This window comes from Procambarus clarkii, chromosome 35, assembly GCF_040958095.1.
Source record: "Procambarus clarkii isolate CNS0578487 chromosome 35, FALCON_Pclarkii_2.0, whole genome shotgun sequence".
Classification (NCBI taxonomy): Eukaryota; Metazoa; Arthropoda; class Malacostraca; order Decapoda; family Cambaridae; genus Procambarus; species Procambarus clarkii.
In genome coordinates, this window is record NC_091184.1 from 34,809,219 (window position 1) to 34,832,007 (window position 22,789).

The 22,789-nt window shown below is 39.5% G+C and overlaps 1 protein-coding gene across 2 annotated transcripts; it reads right to left on the bottom strand.

Moving 5' to 3' along the window:
* Positions 1-652: 652 nt before the first annotated feature.
* On the bottom strand, positions 653-21,281 carry LOC123745489 (ATP-dependent RNA helicase Ddx1-like). Of its 2 annotated transcripts, XM_069336304.1 has the most exons (11): positions 21,086-21,281; positions 19,081-19,132; positions 17,030-17,211; positions 16,604-16,803; positions 14,413-14,655; positions 13,818-13,991; positions 13,265-13,519; positions 12,716-12,838; positions 9,674-9,836; positions 8,328-8,426; positions 653-743 (listed from the first exon to the last, which is right to left on the bottom strand). In XM_069336304.1, exons 1-9 carry the CDS (start codon positions 21,099-21,101, stop codon positions 9,795-9,797), a joined length of 1,287 nt encoding a protein of 428 aa, XP_069192405.1. In that variant the 5' UTR covers positions 21,102-21,281; the 3' UTR covers positions 653-743; positions 8,328-8,426; positions 9,674-9,794. The 2 variants fall into 2 exon arrangements, with proteins under 2 accessions (XP_069192405.1, XP_069192406.1); XM_069336305.1 differs by lacking the exon at positions 8,328-8,426.
* Between the last annotated feature and the right edge of the window lie 1,508 nt (positions 21,282-22,789).

A 22,789-nucleotide genomic window follows, 5' to 3' on the forward strand; every position in this document is an offset into this window, starting at 1 on the left:
AAGTAAAGCAAGATTGGCTTTAAATCTGAAATTAATTTGTTTAAATATTTTTCAGGTGAATGTGATACATGGACTGGCTTGGAGTGAGGCTCCTTTACTCTGCAAAAGTAAATCTACAAAAGCTGGTGAGTTTGAATTTGATGTTTTAGCTATATCAATGACCTAATCTTAATTCTCTTATCTAGTCCATTTATAGGTGTGTAACCATGTCCTACTGTTACAACCCACAGGGTGATGCAGTTTGTACTGATCCTACCCCATTTCATAAAAGGGGACCAGGCAGTCCTGCAGATATCCCTGGCTTGGCTTTTTCAGAGCTTTGCTCTACTACCCATCTAATAGATGGACTAGATTTGCATAGGTTTAGGGACCCTTAACAATGGTTACATTGTTAATTCTCACAGGGCTTGTTTGCTGAATGGGTGGATGCATCTAAAACTTTAGTGCCTGGCATGCATTGTACAGTGCTCTCTTAAAGCATATGTACAATGTGTTGATGGCACTAAAGTGGTGGATGTAATGCACCCATTCAGGGAACAAGCTCTGCACTGAAACCAGAGTAAGGGATAGGCCTTGCTGAGCCTATCTTAAAAGATAGGATGTTAGGATTTTTGGGGCTTATTATTAGGCATTGGGGATAATGAAAGTAGTGTCCCTGTTTAATGTTTATTTTTCTTTTACAGGTGATTGTCTCTGGAGTTGTCTTTGATCTTCTGTTCATCTAGGAGCATCTGTCCCACAACCTGAAATGGTAATAAATATTAGATGTATTATAAATACTATATGTAAAACTTATTAAATAAAACAATTTTAATGAAACTACTTTATATACCTTATCCTGAAATTATGCTGGAAATTATTGTTTACTACTATTGATGTAATGTTTAAACATCTGAAATTTTTTCTTTGAAAATAAATACTTGGTAAAATTTACACCTATTTGTAACTTGTTACATAAGTGCATGCAAAATGCATTGAAAAGATGTATAAGTGGACTACCTATTCAATTTACATAAACTAACAAATATTGCAAATTAGTCTGAAATATTAAAGTGGAAGAAACTTTAAATTTAGTCAATATTTTAGTTTTCATATTTGAAAGTAAAGCTATGCAACACCTAAGCTTTGTACAAATTATGATTGAATTAACTAAAGAACATTGTTAAATTTACAAAACAAAAAAAGTGACACTGAAGCATCTATACAACATGGTTTTCAGTCTTTGGTAACTTTAATTTAATCAAAGCTCTTATGATTTGTCTGCCAAACTAAAGATATTCTGAAATATTTTACCTAGATTAAAACCATCATTGTTTGAAAGGGCAAAACAGATTGCTGTCAATTAGTTTGACCTAACATCTGCAAGGTCCTGAAGGAATGGAATTTTGTTTGTAAAACTTTGTTTGCTAAAAACAAACCCTGCCTAATGAACCTGCTCATTTTTTTTTTAGAAATGGTAATTGCAACATTACCAAAGGCCATTGTTTTAATAGCCAAAGTACCAAATGAAAGACCAAGAAGCAACAAACAGGTATATGGTAGAAAGGACAAAAGAATGGTTACGAGGACCCTTTCATTTGTTAAAGAAATGACTGGGGAAAAATGCTGTCATACCACAAAGGGTCTTAACCCTTGTCATATACATCACTGACATTAATCTAAATATTACCGACCACAAAAATTGCTGATAACATGTTAAAAAGAATATAATATTGAGGCCTTAATGCAGATCTCTAACTCTACAAATAGTAACAAGACTGGCAATTTCTTAATATAAAACAGAAAAAAATCAAAGACCTTGCACATGAGCCAGAACAATCCATATCACAACTACCACATTAAAATGAAACTACAATGAAGGTAAAGTAATTACCAAAAGAAGGCACCAAACCGGGAAGGCCATGTAGCACCATCAAAGTGCTAAATATCACCAAGAATGCCAATATGAGAACAAAAACGCATAAGGCAAACGATATCAAAAGTATCCGATTCACCTAGAATTCTATCGAGGGACGGTCGGAAAGCAAGACACGCTCGTCCTGGAAGTCAGGACATTCAACAAGGATATGCACAACTGTAAGAGGGACAACGCAATTCGGACAATAAGGAGCAGGGAGGCGCTCCATTAAGTGACCGTGGGTTAAGCGGGTATGACCAACCCACAGCCGTGCCAAAGCACTGTCCCACCGCCGGTTACGGTGGTAGGAGGAAGGCCACGGGGACACACTAAGTTTGAGAGTACGCAGCTTGTTACCAACCACAGAGGACCAACAACCCTGCCAACGGGGAAGAATGAATAAAGGGATCAAAGTCGGAATAAGGAATACCTTTATGGGAGATGGGACAAGAACGGATACCTTCCTTAGCGGCAGCATCCGCACGCTCATTGAAACACCAATATGGCTGGGAACCCAGCAAAACTCTACTGATTTAAATTTACTAGAAATAAGAAACAGCCAATGTTGAATCTCAATGACCACCGGATGGACAGGATTAAAGGACCCTAGAGCCATGAGGGCACTACGAGAATCAACTACAACCACAAAGGAGGAATGAGAATAAGAAAGCAAGAGACAAAGAGCATAGAGAATAGCATAAAGTTCTGCCGTAAAGACGCTACCCTCCGAAGGGAGGCGACACGTGTAAGTACGGTCAGGAAAAACAACAGAGTAGCCCACACCATCCGCAGACTTAGACCCATCAGGGAAGATGGAAATAGAGTGGGAGTGCGAAGAAAAGTGCTCAAGGAAGAGGCTTTTCAGAATTGTAGGAGGGGTAAAGGCTTTAGTAATACAAGTCAAGGACGTACAAAACTTGGGAAGGGGGACTCTCCACGGAGGTAATGAAGGAACAATACGAGGAGAAACATTAGAAATATGAACAGAAAGAGAATCCTGTAAGCGAGATAACTGGACAGAAAGTGGGAGACAATGAAGAGGAACAGGAACCACAGGAGGAGGAAAAGTCAATGCACGACAGAGGCGAGAGGAAGGATGTTGGAAGGACCACGCAAGATGGCGAAGACAGTAGCGATCACGGCAGTCCTGAAGAGAAAGCCAGTGTCAACGTACAAACTAAGGGCGGGAGTCGAACGAAAGGCACCAGAGCCGAGACGCAACCCAGTATGGTGCAGAGCATCAAGACGGCGAAGAGTAGAAGGAGAAGCAGAAGAGTATGCAGGGCAACCATAATCGAGTTTAGACAGGACGAGAGAGGAGTGCAAATAGAGGAGCGTGCGCCTATCCGCTCCCCAAGAAGTATGGGACAAAACCTTAAGGAGGTTAAGGGCCTTAGAGCATTCAACTCGGAGGCAAGAGATATGGGCTGACCGAGACAAACGAGTGTCAAAGACTAACCCCAAAAGCTTCGCGGAATCCCTGTACACAATGAGAAGACCATAAAGCAACAACAATGAAGTAAAGGTCCTTTCAGTAAGAATCTATCATTCACTGAAAGTTGCTGCAGTTAAAAATAAAAGAAAATACAAGTCCCTAGAAACAAACAAGCAACCTTTTTGACTAAGGAAAAGAAGGTAGTTATTCTACTGTATAAATCTAAGTATTCACTTAGATAACTGTATCCAAGCATAGAGGTTCCCCCCCCCCTTCCCTTTCAGAAAAACATCTACTTTCGAAAAAGTTTAACATTGGCCAACAAAAATGATTCCAGAACTAAATTGCCTAATACCAGGAACAACTGAGAGCCATGACAAACACTGCAACCCTCTCCTACCCCCAAGTCTTATGCTATTTATGATCCAAGGTAATTTGAGATACTATACTGTACTTCCTACAGACGAGTCTAGTGAGAGGGTGATCTCCTGGCGATTAAATTGAAGCACGATACAGGAGTCAACGAACATCAGTCAGCCCACTTGTCAGCACAGTGGATAACTAATGACATCATAATCTGCAGTGTTGTATGCCTCCCTGTGGCCATTTAAATCAATATAACACAGGGTTGTGGCAATGTTTACAGCATAAGGCAAGGTATAGAGGAATCCTGGAATGCCATGTAATGTGTAGTCCTTGAATGTGCTTTAGGCAACCAAATTGAATAACAACATTTCTGGTGTTCGGCTATATAATCCGAGTTTCTCATTCGGTATAATGTTTTAAACCTAAATAGGAATTCACTTTAAAGGTCAATTTATTTGGAAAGTGCTAACCAGATTCCAAATTACTGAGCTCTGAAAGTACTACAAGGGAAGTTTAACCGAATGAGTGTTTGCCTATCCATACCCCCATGAGGTATGTGACAACACTGAATAAAGAAAGGGTCTTTGAGCATTCACCGTGCAGGTATTTGACATGACCAATATAGCCAAGTGTTAAAGATCATTCTAAGCAGTTCTCCACAATCCATATACTATCAATTAATATAATTGTACAATGGTGCTTGGTGGATGATATTTCCTATTAAAACTCATTGGACAACTGTTTGTATTAGACATTTTAAACCTACAAATGGTAGCCCTAGATATCGCACTACAGTATTAATTACAAGATGAACAATGTAAAATCAATACCACAACAGCAAAGGATGACGGCTTTTCAACAACCGACAAACACGCGGGTCTAACACCAGCCATCCCGAGAGAGGACGTCCCAAGCATGTACACCCCACAACTTTACATCACCTTTGCTACCTCACGCGAGCACGCAACAGCATGAGGATGCCATACTCCCAAACCAACTCCATGCACTTTGAGGCTTTAACAACTCAACATTTAAAAAGTTGATTTAAAAAATCAAACACCTGAATTTTTCCCTAATTAAATTTACTAGGGAAATGCACACCAAGCCATGAAACTTACAATGAAGATGAACAAACTACACACAACTGTCACCAAACTTCCACATACCACCCCCCCTCTCACTCCTGCCCTCCCTCCTTAGGTGCTCTGATTGGCTGAGCACCTGAGCCACCACCACTCACCTCTTGTTGTGAGAGCCTAAAGCATGTTTGGTTGCACTTTAAAAGTTCCTGAGTGTACTCGCCTAATTGTGAGTACCGCCTGCCCGGTTCACCATTTTGTTTTTCAATCTACCTCAATTTACCCCTTTACAGTCAAATATTATGCAAAATTCTGTTTAAGACTTGTCCCTTCTTAACTTAAATAACTGCTTTGGCCATCTGCAATCTTTCTAGGTGGGTAAAAATGACTCGAGGCCAGAAAGGACTTATCAGACGGCGATCATAACAATACGGTACACACACAAAATCACAACCTGATATACACCAAGCAGAAAATCCACTGGAGCTGTGAGGCGACGTAAACCCTTGCCCAAGGCACTGGCAGCTGCATACTCTACCGCAGTATATTACTGACTTTGTAAAAGTCTTACAACCGGATTTCCCCATAAATCACAGCAAGTTTTGAGGCCCCTCCTTGAGTCAACGTCTTACGTAAGACCTACAAGCACTCGGGTGAAGGCTGAAGCAGTTCAACACCATACGCCCCAACTTCAAATACACAGTTGAGAGGCGGGACCAAAACGTGATTTACTGTGTGTGCCTGAAGTTGGGGCATACGGTCTTGCTTCATCCTTCACCGGCGTACTTCAGGGGTTTTATTTAATACTTGGACTGGCTTCAGTAGGGCCTCCAGACTTTCTGTGGCTTCACAAGTGTCACGTGAATCCCCTGCATAGCAGTGGAACTGCCTTTTCCCTTCACCTTCAATGCCTCTGCACTGGAAGTATTATACATCTACACCAGCCCAGAAGAGTCATCAGTCCTGCCACCTCTCCATACCCCACAGGGCCTGGCACGGCCTGGTACGACTCAGAGGCAAGCCCGGCGCCACTGCTAACTGGCAGTTTGTCCCCACAAGCAAGCAGTTAGCCGCCTTCAACTGACAGTGGTACAGCTCAACACAAAGGCACCGCCAGCCACAACGAGCAGTTTGCTAGTTGACCAGATGTCCACCTCGTGTTGACACTGGACGAGTCACCACCGCCGGACTATATAAAGAGCGCTGCCTCCCTGGAGAGGCAATCTCTCCCTTAGTGCTCTAGGATGACCTTCGTGTCTCTAACCCGTCGTCCGCTTCCAGCCAACGTCGTGTGACTGATGCCATGGTGGTATGGTAGCTGTCTTCAGAACACCAGTATATCTTCATACTTTTATTCATTGCTTATAGTTTATTTTTTGCATTTAAGGTCATACTAACTTGTTCACCTTTGCATTACATGATAGTCAAGTATTGTCATGTGTTATTTTTGTTCATTACTATTTCAGTAAATTGTTTAATTATTTATTTGATAATTTTCATTTGTTTCCACCTGCAACTTACACACTGCAAGGCCAATAGCAGCATTTCTTTCATTTATGTGAGGGAGAGCCATACCATCTTGGTTCAGTATAGCTGTGATACCATAACCCGTCACACAAGATATCCAGTTGTAAGACTTTTACCATCAGTGGTGGTAGAGTATGCAACTGGCAATGCCTTTGTTACAGGTTCGCTTCATCTCACAGCCCCAGTGGATTTTCTCACACATTTGAATACATGAAACAACTTTATTTGATACATTCCAAACCAAAGTACTGTACAGTACAGTAATTATCAAACCATCAAATGTATGGGATAATCATAGTGCACTAAATATCACTAACGTCGCCAATACAAGAACAAAAATGCATACGACGAACAATATCAAAGGTATTGAATTTACCAAGAATTTTATCGAGGGACAATTGACAGTGAGGGATGGTCGGGAAGCAAGACACGTAAGTCCTGGAAGTCAGGACGTGTAGAGACAACGGTTTGGACAATAAGAAGCAGGGCAGCGCTCCATTAAGTGCCCGTGAGTTAAACGTGTATGACCGATATACAACCTCGCCAGAGCCGTTTCCCACCACCGGTTACGGTGGTAGGAGGAAGGCCACGGGAACACACTACTCTTAAGAGCACGCAGTTTGTTACTAGTAACAGAAGACCAACAACCCTGACAACGGGCAAGAATGGGGAAATGAATAACTGGGTAAAAGTCATAATAAGGAATACCTTTACAGGAGATGGGACAGGTGCGGATAGCTTCCTTAGCGGCAGTGTCCGCACGCTCATTTAAGAACGCGCCAATATGGGTGGGAATCCAGCGAAATTCCACTGTCTTAAATCTACTGGAGATAAGAAACAGCCAATGTTGAATTTCAACTACCAAAGGATGGACTGGATTAAAGGATTCTAGAGCCATGAGGGCACTGCAAGTGTCAACTACAAACACAGAGGAGGATTGACAGCGAGAAAAGAGTTGATGAAGAGCATAGAGAATAGCATAAAGTTCTGCCATGAAGATGCTAGTCTCCGGAGGCAGGAGACACAAAGGTGCAGTCAGGAAAAACAACAGAGTAGCCTACATCGTCTGCAGACTTAAGACCCATTGGTGAAGACGGAAATAGAGTGCAAGTGTGAAGAAAAGTGTTCAAGGAAAAGGTGATTTAGAACTGTAGGAGGGGTAAAAGTTTTAGTCATGTGGGTCAATGCTTACAGAATTTAGGAACGGGGACCCCTCCATAGGGGCAAAGACGGAATGACACGAGGGGAAATATTGGTAACGCAAACTGAAAGAGCATTTTGTAAGAGAGACAACCGTACAGAAAGAGATAGGTGGTGAAGGGGAACAGGAACCACAGGATGGGTAAAGGTCAAGGCATGACATAAGCAAGAGTGAGGGTGCTGTAAGGACCGTGCAAGGTGGAGAAGACAGTAGCGATCGTGGCGATCCTGTAGAAACAGGACGCCAGTTTCAACATACAGGCTTAGGGTAGGTGTCGAAGGAAAGGTACCAGAGCTGAGCCGTAACCCAGTATGATGCAGTGTGTCCAGATGGTGAAGGGTAGAAGGAGAAGCAGACGAGTAAACAGGGCCATAATCGAGTTTAGACAGAACGAGAGAGGAATGTAAAGAGAGGAGCAGTGTCGATTAGCTCCCCAAGAAGTATGGGACATGACCTAAAGTTAGTTAAGGGCCTTAGAGCATTCAACTCGGACGTAAAAAATATGGGGCGACAAAGACAAACGAGTGTCAAAGATTAGCCCTAAAAGCTTTAGCAGATTCTTTGTACAAAAGGGGATGACCCCTGTTACCTAACAGTAAATAGGTATCTGGGAGTTAGCTGTTACAGGCTGCTTCCTAGGGGGGTGCGTGTGTGGGAGAAAAAAAAATTTAGTACTTAACCACTGAACTGCTCTGTCTCCAAATAACACCCTGGTGCACAAGAAATAAATTCTTTCCAAAAATTTTTTTTCTCTTCTTATATTGTTAAAATGCAGAGTCTGATCACGGGGAAACTAAACAAAAAATATTGTATGTGACTTACTTTAGCTGCAATGGAGCTGGGAAGTTGAGCAAATTATGGGCGCTGAGCGTTGGAGTGATGGGGGTCTGTCGGCCCTGTCACCCCGTGCGACGGCAGTTGCTGCGAATAAAATGTTGCGCAATTATTTTGAAGTTTCTCATTCATTTCTTCTTTTTTTTGCTGTAATATTATTTAAAAGTGTGTAATTTGTGGAATTTATATAATTCAAAGTATAGAACATTGCTATGCTCAAAATTATGGGCCTCATATATGCGACATATTCTACAATCAAACAGTGTTTTTGCTGTTATTACACTATATACACACATTGTATATACCCATCTACGTATGTATTCACCATAACGATCCACTATGTTGGTATGGTGAGCCCAAAAAACATGAGTGAGCTGCCACACCCTGCCAGTCCTCCCTCCCTCCTCCAACACATTACTCGCCAACATTCCTCCTCCCAAAATACTGTTATTGTGTTTATTACACTATTTACACACGTTATGTATAAGTATGTACATGTTTTATTCATGTACATACGTACATACTTGCCATCTCCGCACCTCTCTCTCTTGCCTACTTAATGCTCTTGCTTCCCTCATCTCATCACAATCGACTTTATAATGGTCCAGGACGGATCGAAATGTCGTCGTCTATTCAATTTCCAGTGTGTGGTTTGGTCAACAATGAAATCTTCATGCAAGATCTTATAAAGAAAACCCCTAGAACGAGTTTTGCAGATACGAAAGAGTTTAAGGTGAGTAGGGGATGGTTTGAGAAATTTTGAAAAAAGACGTTGTATTCATAGTGTTGTGAGGCATGGTGAGGGGGCCAGCTCAGACAAAGTAGGGGCTGAAAGATTTGTTCGTGATTTTAAAGATTTTGTAGATACTGTATTGATGGATATATTCCACAACAAGTGTTTAATTGTGAGGAGACATGGCTATTCTGGAAAAAATTGCCGAAGAGGACATACATTACCCAAGAGGAGACGTCACTGCCCGGACACAAGCTAACTTGGGCTAACTTGTGTCAGGATAGGCTAACTCTTGTGCTGTGTGGTGATTTGAAAATTAAACCCTTGCTCGTGTATCATTCCGAAAATCCAAGAGTTTTAAAAAATATATAACGTGCAGAAAAACTGTGATGTGGAGTGGTTTGCCCTGCCATCAAAAAATATCTGCAAGAGAAAAGTTTGACACTCAAGGTCCTGCTTCTCGACAATGCTCCTGCTCATCCTCCAGACTTGGAGGATGCATTGTTGGGGCCACTTTTTTTTTTTTTTAGGGATATTCCTACATGAGCCCTGAGTTTCTGGCTAATGTACCAATGACATGAAGGAGGAGTTTTCAACCTACCTTGTGTTAGGTGTGCAGAGGTCAATGGTTGAACATAATGTCAGGAGCAAAGGGGGGCGTTTGCCTCTTCGAACACAATTGCGACCATCTTCATCTCTTCGAACTATCCTAAATGCTCTCTTCACCTGTCTGACCAAATTGGGTGTCCAGACCACCTTTGAATCTGAAATTGTAAAATTAATAGCAATTTCAGAATATTCAGTCCATTTATACTAACAAAATTATACATACAGTACTGTAATTGAAATTTTACAGAATGATAAAGGCAATTTAGCAACTTTGTTAAAATGCACATGGGGGAAATACATGAAAATAGGTTAATATTGTTTGTAAGGTTGATGGGAAATGTTTATTACTTTTATGATTTAAAAGATGTATAGCCCTAATACTCCATCCTGGGTGCATTCCACCAGGTAATGACCACAGCAAAAGTTTTCCACGAGGCTCTATTGTCACACAAACTTTTCACATTTTCAAACTTGATTCATCTTTTCCTCCCCCCCCCTCGTTCCAGGGGTTTTCTTTAAAAGGTCTTCATGCAAATGCCTTGGTTTCTCACAAATGATGGCCTCTGAAATGCTATCACCTGCTAACTCCTTGTTGTGTATCCAAATTAATAAAAACTTTTTAACATCCTCAAGTGTTTGTGTTCTTTGTTTCGAGATTATTGATATGCCTTTTGCCACTTTAACGCTCATAATGTCCTTTTTCTTAGCAAGTATAGTGCATATTGTTGACATAGATTTGTTGTACTGCCTAGCTAGTTCAACAACCTGTGCACCATTTTGATGTTTATGAATGCTCTCTTGTTTTTCCTCTATGGTCATTCTCACATGTGTTTTCTTGGCTTGAACCTTACCACTGGCTTTCTTGGGACTCATGGCAAGATATATCATAACAAATTTTATGTTCAAATAGCCAAAAATCCCAAAACAAATGTAATGCTTTACAAAGAATTCAGGCGCGATACTTACTAGGCAGGAGACACTGGTAAACTGAGGCGCGATCACCATGCCACCACGCGCTAGGTCAGCCCATACGTATATCAACAAACTCCTTTCCCGAGGCAAAGTTTGTAACCCAATTCAAATTTTTCGAAGAAATTAGGCTCGTAACCCGAAAAGTTCATAAATATTCATTCGTAAGCCGAGGTGTCACTATATATAACTAAAAAATTAAACTCAGGATTACTTTCAACCCCCACCCCTTTTGCTCTACTCCATTGCCACCTACCTTCACCCCCCTCTATGATGTACTCTTCCATAGACACCTACCTTTGCCCCCCTCCTCCCCTCTACTCCTCCATCATCACCTACCTTCACACCCCCTCCCTTCTCCTCCTCCATCGTCACCTTCTTTTCACCCTCCTCTATGATGTACTCTTCCATAGACACCTACGTTCACTGCATATAATGCTCCCCACTACTCCTCCATCGTCACCTACTTTCACCCCCCCCCTCCGCTCTACTCCTCCAGGGTCGCAGACAATTTCACGAGCGTGAGAACTACGAGTTCTCTAACCACTCTCACACTCCTACTCTCTCACCAGTGAGGGGGAGGGAAGGAGGGAGGAAATGAAGGAAGGTGGGGGAGAGAGAATAGGCAGGGGGGAGGAGGGCCTAGATACATTTCTTCCATATAGATAGGTAGACTGAGGGAGAGCTGCTTGCCAAGAGCCCTATCAGACAGGCTTCCTATTCCTCAACCCTCCCTAATATGCCACATCCTGGTCAGGACAACTTGCTCGATTGTTATTCTTGGTGTGACTCGAGAACTGACCTCGAGGCGGGGCATGGGCATGGATTATCTCCCTGGGGCACGCACCTCCCTGCCCCAGCTCTCTCTCTCTCTCTCACATAATCTATCAAGGGTCTAACATGAGGTCATTGTGCCTACCAGAAGTGTACATGTCCAAGGCTGGCCACCTGTCTGGACCATTCAAATGTATAAACACATAATTAGTCTATTAAAATTATATATAATGCTACAATTATAAATTAATTTGTTCATGGTCATTCGTTTATCAGTATTTTAATATGAGGTATATATACGCATGTATGTATACGTTGACGTACACATATGAAATGTTGATATGATAGAGCCCAGTAGGCTCAGGAATCTGTACACCAGTTGATTGACAGTTGAGAGGCGGGACCAAAGAGCCAAAGCTCAACCCCCACAAGCACAATTAGGTGAGTACAATTAGGTGAGTACTTGGGTGAAACATATGGAGTTGTAGCAGTGTGCGAGGGCTGAGATATTGTGCAGCTGAAAGCTTTACTGTGGATAGTAGAAGACTTGAAAATGAGTAAACTGAAGCAAACTGTAGTAGAAAGGATGACGAGTGTGTGATGTAGGAAGTACAGTACTAGAATCTGTCGTTTAAATATTTGATGCGTGTAATTGGAAAAAAGTTTCATGGAAATAAGATTGAGCAAAGACAGAACTGAGGGAAGGAAATTGACTGGTGGAATGTAAACCGTGCCTATAGTAAAAGCAACATACTAAATATTGTACTATATTTACTATGATATTATCTTTTCTTCTATTTCTTTCAGGTAACACATTTTCAGCAGCCTTCCAACATGAATAGTAAAGCTTTAAACTACTGAATCTCTCACCTTCACCACTTCTGCAATTACATTCATAAAGTCTGATACACAAATTCCTAACATGCACTTATGATTCAATCTACAGTATTTCCACATTGAAAAAGAGAGCATTAAGTAACTTTGAAGTATTAAAGACACAATGTCATATTATATATATAAAATATGTATACCTAACCATTAATAAAATTTAACCCTTGTACAAAATATTCTTTATGGAAACTAATTGATACATTAGACAACATTCTTTCCACTCCATATATGCTTGGAACACACTAGTCATGCTTCACTTTGTTAATTTTCACTTGATTATTATATAGTATACCATAATCTAAGATAATTCATAATCCTTAGTCTTAAGACATTGCACCGTTGAGAAGGCACAATTTTCCTTAGCAAACAAGTGTTACCAAATAAGGGTTCAGAAACTTACTGCCATGCGCTTCACTTCAAAGGAATGTAGGGTGGCAGAACAGACCACCATCTGGAGTCTCTTGCCTTCAGATGTGATTTTGGGTATGGAGTTGTAGATGTTATTGATGAGACACTCATGCCCCTGCAATACCAGTACACTTGTATACAAGATAAAGTAATTACATGAAACAAAATATGGCAAGAAATTTAATGCAATAAATGAAAGTCAACAAAATACAGTAATGCATCAAGTTACCTTATAAATAAATCAGCTGTATATTTAAAGTCATTTAAAAAATATGACCAACCTTTCCAGGATGAAATCTATAAAAGTTGCCCAACTCTCAAGTGCCCATTTACTGATAGCCAAAGATGCACATTAAGGAAATGTGTAAATGTTCCACGAGTAGTTGACTTAATACAAGAAATCAGGTAGTCAAGAGTTCTTAGTTTTTTTCTAATTCATAAGGCAAGCTGATGATACAGTACTTGAATTTATATCAGGTATTCCTACATATTTACTACCAAAATATAAAAAGTACTTTTCCTTGGATAAAATCAAACTTACCTGTTTAAGAAGTCCATCAGCCTCATCCAACACAAAGAATTTGCTAGACTGGAGAGAGAGTTGTCCTGTATTAATAAGATCTTCCAAGCGTCCTGGAGTACCACAAACAATATCCACACCTGCATTGAGTGCTGCTATTTGCTCCTTCACGGGTATACCACCAACAACAAGAAGGTCACGAACCACTGGATTATCTAGATGCTTGCGAAACATTTGAACCTGTTTTAGGGTCTGTTCTGCGAGTTCTCTTGAAGGCTGTTAAATGATAAAAACTTTTGTTTGCATTAAAAAAAAAATGGTCTGCTTTTGGAACTTGCCACTTCTATCTAAACTGTTTAACAATTCACATAGCACAACATACTACTTTTAGTTTGAATTTTCATATTGTATGTATCCAGGATTTAATGAACAGGTTAGTTTAAAAGCAACAGTGATGTAAAAATGAATCTGTACCGAACTGTATAGGTTATATTGTTAGACATCCATCCAGCAATCAATATAAACCAGATACTGGACAAGTAAATACAGACCAGTCACGTGTTACCATTCTTACCTCAATAATGACAGCGTGTGGAGCATTGTTCTGAAGCTTTTGTGGCTTGTCTCCACCTCCCTTCACACCTGAGCTCACAGTACAGTCCTTGCTGGCCTGAGACACTGCTACGTATCCCGCTTTAGGTGGGTGCTTGAACTCTGTTGCACCAAAATTGAAAGACATCTCTGCATTCTGGAAATCACGTAAATTGCTATCATCTGTAACTTTCAAATATCATTAAATTCACTGAAGTTATTCTTGCACTTTATTGAAATTAGAGAGATTTGAGTAAAGAACCAACAGTTAAAAACTGATAGAAAATTCAATAAGAAATTTACTTATTTGTATTAATTTTCTTAATGACCTAGATCATAAATATGATCCAAATTTTGGAGGTGTCACTGTATATATATACATGACCACTATACACTTTTGAAATACACCAAGTCCAAATACTGTGACAAATGCATAACAAACCAACAAAAAGAAAAAACTGGGCAAATTTCAGTCTGCCTTAGACCATATCTATAATTAATTAATATCATCATCCAATTATCCACCACTGCTTAAAATACACAACTAACATGAATAATGCATGTACTATACTACCAACCTTCAAAACTACAGCTGGATGGAAGACAGCATTCTTGAATTCACTTCGTAATGTGAAAGCTTTACCTAAATCAGTGCCATTTTTGCTGTAATGCATCTCCATGGCATCCAGGTTGAGATAGCAACCAATGACATCCCTGAGGCCAAAAGATTCACCATAATCGTCAAACTGCTTACAATTAGACTTTTTTCCAGTGCCTCCAAATCCAAATCCCGATTTACATGTTCCAAGATCTAATGCTGCCTGAAAATATAAGTTGTTTTGGTTGTGAATATAAAAAATATTATTGCATAAAGGCAATTGATAAAATATAACATCTCCCAATGCAGGTGAAAATACAGTACAAACTACAGCAAGCCTTTGCTTCTTGAAGTTTTGAAAGCATTAAATTCGCCTAACATGAGGTAGGTACTTTAAAACAAATACGCAAGTAATGGTTTACTCAGCACAAATTAATGTTTTAATTTGTTTTACCAACTTTCTGCATTAAATTCTTGCATAATTATCTTTTCCAAATGGACTTCAATACCTGTTTCTTCAACCCCCCCCTTCAAAAAAATAAAATAAAATATTTACTCACTTTCATTACCATTTTGGAAACAATGGCTGTTTCCAGGATGGAGGTGTCAAACAGTTGGGTTTAACTTTACCAGTGTTCTCTTTGGCATGTAACCATGTTTAATAAATGATATTCAATAGACCAAAATCAAGTCATTTTCCAACCCGTTCTCACACTTCCTTAAAGTCAATATTGACTTATTAAATACGTGCATATGTGACATACTAATTTATTGTGAATATTTTAGTTTACCTTGAAAACGCTTCATAGAAAACACCGACCTTACCTAACCTTCTTAGTATGTTAAGATAAGCATCTTATTGCTTCGTAATTACAAGTCATTTTCTGATATGCAGAGTGCAGCTGCATTTCCCTCAACTATGCCTCGATTCGTCTGACTTCATCAAATATTTGTACATCATCAATGGATGTGCTAGTTGATGCATTCAAATATGGTGCCGACTTTCCTGGCAGTTGTGTTGATTTCAAGGATTGAATTTGTTGGTTAATATGGAGAGTTTGGGGCAAATGCTCCCTGGGAGTTTTGTATGGAGAGGCTTGCAGCTATTGTAACAGTTTACAATCTTAAACTTGTTTTCATGAAATTTGCTTATGTAAAGCAAGGGCTTACTGTATTATTATTGTTATTATTATTATTACATGAAGATGAAAATACACATGAAAAAATGCAATCTCTAGAACAAAAGGAGTTGTATATAAGCAAATAAGGTTGATTATGATATGACTACTTAGTGAAAACTTAACTACAAAATCATACCTACCATAGTACCAGTTCTGAAGCAATTCTATGAATACCATTTTGAAAGATTAATGCAGAAAACTGGCCCTTAGGTTATGTTTTGGGGAAGATATGCACAAGATTTGATCCAAGAAGTCGCTAGAGAACTACACTGCCCCATTTAAATTTAAACTCTTTACACCATAGTAACTTGTGTAATATCAAGTTGATAGGTAATGGCATTAATAAGATATTCAGCCCATTCACCTGTTTTAATAGTACTTATAGGAAGGATGAGGATGATTATACATGTACATATGGGCCAATAGGCTTTCTGCAGTTACCTTCATTCTTATATACCGATGTACAACACAATTAGAAAGTAGAAATTGATATGTTTTCTATTTTCTAATAGTATTTATGATAAATACTATTGAATTTTCACAAACCGAACACCATTTTCTACTTGTGCTGCAAAGACAAACTATCCTAACCTAACCTTCCTAGGACAAATCCGCTATTCAAGGCATAATATAGTATATATGCTCATTATACTAGGCCTAGAAATATTTAAGTTTGTTTTTTAGCTAAATTTTTTATCTATAAAGTGAATAGTACAAAGTTCTACTATCTAATTGCTTATTATGTCAATGCCTTACAGCAAAAATTTGTACTATGGTGCACAGTCACAAAAACTACTATCTAAACAGGATGGGTTGGATATGGAACAGAAACCATTTAAAAATATATAATATAATCCAGTAAAAGTCATAACTAGGTATTCACACTGGGAATACAGTATAGCACAGTATTACCATTTCTACTGAACTATAAAATGTTCAGCAGCAGCTAAAAGAAATTGGAGGAACAAAGGTGCCAGCAATACTGCCTACCTGAGGAGTTGCCCACCCGACACGACACAACCCTTCATCCGACACAACGGCTTCATAGTAATATTTTCCCTTGCCAGTGACACCCTTGGTGCAACGGGCACCCTGCCATGTTTTAGGATCCCGTGACTGGCACCGCAAGCCATCAGGTGTCACAGCCATTCCTGCGTCACGGTCAAAGAAGCTCATCAACCAGAGAGGAGCTATTTTGCAAAAAGAAAAAAGAAAAGAATAATAACAGTATAATATTAGAGTAACAACATTTATAATAATACTATTTATATTAATACTATTTATATTAAAATTTATGTACAGTACTAGTATATGCATATTTATATTTATATATACTAAAAGCATTTATAATAATAATTTTCAGATATCAAGTACAGTACTGCAATAAACAGGCACAAAAGAGCAATGGACACTTGCATATTTCTTTAGTAACTTTTGAAGTCTTGCCAAGCTGAATATCCTTAAGTGATTCCCAGACAATTTGTAGGATGGGAAGACAGAAAGCACCAGTCTTGCCACTGCCTGTTTCAACTGCCATGAGCACATCCCCACCTCCCAAAATAAGTGGGACTGCCTCATTCTGGACATCCGTTGGCAACCTAAGAATGAATGTTACAATAGATAATGAGTTTACTATTTTGCAAGCTTTGGGCTAACATTTCCTGTGTCCACCTAGATGATTACAATCTTTTATACTTAATGATTTCTAAAATTACTAATTAATTAATGAATGTAATTAAATGTTTGTGTTAGTTCTAGATATACCTGAAGAGTCTATAATTTACCCTTAAAAATTTGCAAACATTTAAAATCCAAAAACTTATAATTCGGCTTGAATTATGACGAAAAGCGAATCAGACCAAAAATCATTCAGTTCAGTGAAGATGCGGTTGATCTACCAGAAACCTCCTGCTCAGAAATTAGCGAAGTAATGAGCAGAATAAAGTACCACATGACAGACTGGCGAGGAAATTACAAGCACATGCAATAAATAGTAGAATACTGTACTAGGACGAATAAAACATTGGTTAAAACACAGTTAAGGGTCATCCTTAATAGAAATGATTTCAACTGGAGAAATCTTGAGTACACTGTACTGCAGGGTTACATATTGGGGCCAACCCTTTTTGTCAAATACATCTATGACAAATGAGAATACAGTATTACAAACCACATTATCAAATTTGCACATGACCAAGATCTATGGTGAAGTGGGAAGTAAAAATTATAATTGAATTAAATGGAGAAAAGAAAAAGATTAAATGAAATCCAAAAGTGGTTGGAAGACTGTCAAATACTTTTTAATATTGAAAAATGCAAGACTTGCATGCGAGGCATAATGCACATCACAACTACAAAATCAACATTATTTTGCAGCAGATTGATGAAGAAAATGACAGAGTCAGAGCCCACTGATCATTGAAAGTTGCACAAGTGGGAACTCCAGTATTAAACTTCTCCAAGTTTTGTGCCAGAAGATGTACACATTGCTACCGACAGATTAAGCTGCATAGACTACTGTACACTACACAAGTTTGGTTACATAGCGGGTACAGGAAGACTTGCAAAATTTATACCCAAGTACTGTACCATGTTTACAAGCATGCAAAAAGACGATTAGTGAAAGTCAGCATGTACCTGGTGCACAGAATGCAAAAGTTACCATGTGTACTACTGTATTGAGTGCTTCAATGAATTTACTCATGAAGTACTGAGAGAGTATTATGGTGTAAGTACATTGTACATTGTCTCACATTATTTCAGAGTATGTGAGACAGTAAATATTAGTGAAAATTTAACATGTAATATTGACCACTTTTTTGTGGACACATTAGTGACACTTATTATCATTATTAAAACATTACACATGTTCTACTGTGTACACGAAAACATAAATAATAGTATTATTCGATAAAAATCACAAGAAAAGTATCTGTGGCAACTCGCGGGTCTTGAATCACCCAAGAGATCAGCTTCGAGTCACTCCTGCACATGTGCTCAACATCTTGTGATGACATTGTGACAAATTAGATTTTGTAATTGTTTTTCCATTTACATGATCAGGGAGGCAATTTTAACAACATTAAAAAAAAATTGGGTATAATTTTTGTTGTGCACCATGAAGTTATCATATTAAACAGCTGCACAGTACATGGGCTCATTTCTTAGACAAGTATGTATAATACAAGTATGTTTAGGGCAAGTATTCACAAATGAAAACATTAAAAAAAAGTTAACATTGCAACCATACTAGTTTTCCATGCAATACAATTTACTTTAAATCTCTCTATAGTATTTACAGGGAATATACAGTGCATAATCATATCATACCATACCCAATGAAGAGCAAATAAAACTACTAGTCCATTTCAATTATTATTTACCAACTATATTTACTCCAGTACAGTATTTGAAACACTTTATTGAGTACAGCGTTACATAATGTACAAGAGAATCAGCAAACTTACGTCCAATCCATCTCTTCTACAGCCTTAGCTATTTCTGGGAGTACACCCATTTCTGAAAAATGAATATTATATAAATTTCATAAGCCAAAGTAATTGGTTAGTAACAAAACTTTTAATTATCTTGTTTTAGACTTATGAGGAGGGGGCAGCATTAGCCCAGAAGAAAAAATGCAAAACTATTGTATTGTTCTAGCAGGTTATAGGTATAAAAAAAATAAAACCACTACAATATTCCATTCATTGCATCATTCAAACTATGTAAATATAAAAAAAGACATGCACTCATCTCTCACTCTAAGCAGTATCCAACTGCTTTTTAAGACCTGTATACAGTGCTATCTCATGAATTGTCCACCATAAACAAATACTGTACATGCACTCCATCCTTACAAACTGCTTCCACCCAGCCACTATTTCCATAACCCATTTGCTGTTCACACTCATTTCCTGCTTCCTCACTAAGTTTGCCCCACTATCATCTTGGTCCTATTCTCCTATCCTGTCAGGGCGCCTGACAGCTGGGTGGACAGTGCTTCCGATTCGTAGTCCTCAGGCTCCGGGTTCTATCCCCAGTGGAGATGGACACAAATGGGAAAAATGTTTCTTTCACCCTGATGCCCCTGTTACCTAGCAGTAAATAGGTACCTGGGAGTTAGACAGATGCTACGGGCTGCTTCCTGGGGGTGTGTAACAAAAAGGAGGCCTGGTCGAGGACCAGGCCGCGGGGATGATAAGCCCCGAAATCATCTCAAGATGACCTCAAGATATCCCAACATCTCAAGACCTCAAATTCACACCAACACACACTTGCTTATCTATTATCTACTACTGTATTTATTTTTTTACTTGCTACTATTATCCATTCATTCAACACGCCCAAACCCACCTCGGTACATACTCTGGGATTCTTTGCTCCATCAGCTTTTCCATATTTTTTTTTTTTTTTGAGAAATATACAAGAGTTGTTACATTCTTGTACAGTCACTAGTACGCGTAGTGTTTCGGGCAGGTCCCTGGAATACGATCCCCACAAAGAATCGTTTTTACAACCAAGTACACATTTTACTGTTGTGTTAAACAGAGGCTACAGTTAAGGATTTGTGCCCAGTAAATCCTCCCCGGCCAGGATACGAACCCATGACAAAGCGCTCGCGGAACGCCAGGCCACTACAGGTGTAGTCTTACCACTACACCACGGAGACTGGTGTCTCTCCATGATAATTTCACATATACTGCATTCAAGCTCAACAAGCCCCAATGTAAGTCAGAAAACAGAATTCACTTTTCACCCATAGGGTTATAAGCCCATGGCACTGCCGACCTTCCAAAGCCCTAAATTCCAAAATATTGCTAGTACAGTATTGCAATTTAAAATCCAGCCATACCACACACCAGCCATACCACACATACAACCACACGCTACACCACACATACAACCACACGCTATACCACACATACAACCACACGTCCCTAGTAATGTTATTCCATCAAGCCGGTCCAATGCCCGTTAAAAATCTAGAAATCCCCCCACCCCTTTCTTTAAAACTGCCCCTTGGGGGTCCGTCTAATTACCACAAGCTACCACAAACTACACAAATTTCAGAAAGCTTCCTGGCAATATGTTAGTAATGAATAAATATGATATATTAAGTTAGGCTGACCTAACCTAACCTAACCTAACCTAACCTAACCTAACCTAACCTAACCAAACCTAACCTAACCTAACCAAACCTAACCTAACCTAACCTAACCGAAGCTTGGATCGTCGACTTGATTTGGCGTCACCAGCTTTTCATTTTCGTCTAATTTCTTTATAAAAAGATACTTTTTCAGATTAAAATTATGTTTTTTCGTGTTGTACATTCAGCACCAACATTATAATGAGTAAATATATCATATTTATTCATTACTAACGTATTGCCAGGAAGCTTTCTGAAGTTTGTGTAGTTTGTGGTAGCTTGTGGTAATTAGACGGACCGCCCCTTGGCACCGAGCCCCAAATTACCTTCAAAAGCTGCCATGTTAACGAATTCTGGTGTAGGTAGACAGGAGACAGACGTACAGAGCGAGGGAGAAAAGAGTGTAGAGGTTAGTTACCGTCGGCGGCCTGTCAGTGCCATCCACACTGCCACCCTGCCCAAAATACTTTTACACAAAAGACATGTACAGACAGGCGTGTGGCTTCTGACTTCTTTTTTATTGATTAATATTAAATAATAGGCGCTTACCTATAATAGTTATCATTTTATACAAGTATAACTCTCACATAATAAATATAAAAGGAGTTTATCCAAAAAGTGACAGAAGTGTTGTGTTTTGTGCGTTGTATCGTGTTTGTGGGCATTCGGGTGTGTTGTGTTTACGCTGGCGGGCGGCGTCCTTACCAACTCCGGATTATGTCTATTACATCACTAAATTTCATTTAATAACTATATGCCTGTTAACACTTTTCTGGATTTTCGACTTGGAATTACGGGCGTTTTCCCTAACCTCTTGTCGGATCACGACGTAAATTTACGGTGCGGTTTAAAATATTTGTAAAAAATCCAGTTTAAATCCGATTTACTTGGGGTTTGTTTCAAACTCCGCGCCATGAAATTCCCGTTCTCTCGGGTAGGCCGCAAGTCACGTCGGCCTACTGGGTCACGTGACAGGCCGTGACCCAGTGATCCGTTACGTGATCGGATCTCTCTCCCCTCGGCCGCCAAACTCGCACGTTTTCAAGGATTATTACCCGTTTGTGTGTGTTTATAACCCACTAAATTCATCAATAATGGATCTAGCACCAGGCCCAAGCGGTGTTTCGGCTACAGGAGCCTCAGAATCAAGTGGAAAAGACAGGATTACCGCCATCTATAGGAGGTTTGCTGGTATGAGGCTCACTCCCACCAAGATTCCCAATGTCTTGGATGCCTTTGATCAAGCTGAAAATGAACGAAGTGATGCAGGTGAGGATGTAGAAGAAGAATTTGAAATTGGGGGCCGTAGACCCCTTGGGGATGACTCAACAGAGGATGAGACTGAAAGCCAAACTGAGGAGGAGGAGGGGGCGAGTTGCGGGCGACAAGCGAGTTGTCTCTATGATTACCAACCTACACAATGCAGACACAAAGAAAGTTCAGAAAAGAAAACGAGTTCGCAGGGCAGATGGAACAGTAAGATGGAACAGTAAGACTTAACAGTAAGAACAGTAACAGTTTAGCAGTCTCCGTGGTGTAGTGGTAAGACACTCGCCTGGCGTTCCGCGAGCGCTATGTCATGGGTTCGTATCCTGGCCGGGGAGGATTTACTGGGCGCAATTCCTTAACTGTAGCCTCTGTTTAACGCAACAGTAAAATGTGTACTTGGATGAAAAAACGATTCTTCGCGGCAGGGGACCGTATTCCAGGGACCATAGGATTAAGGACTTGCCCGAAACGCTACGCGTACTAGTGGCTGTACAAGAATGTAACAACTCTTGTATATATCTCAAAAAAAAAAAAAAAAAAAAAAAAGACTACAGCAGGTTGTGGTGAACAAACCACAGGCAATTGTTGACTACAATAAGTTCATGAAGGGTGTTGACCACTTTGATCAAATGGTAAAGTATTACCATTTCGCCAGGAAATGTCACAAGTGGACCAAGAAAATAACATTTTATTTCTTGCAAATGGCATTGCACAACGCTTATGTATTGTACAAGGCCAACACAGATGATCGAAGGAAACTA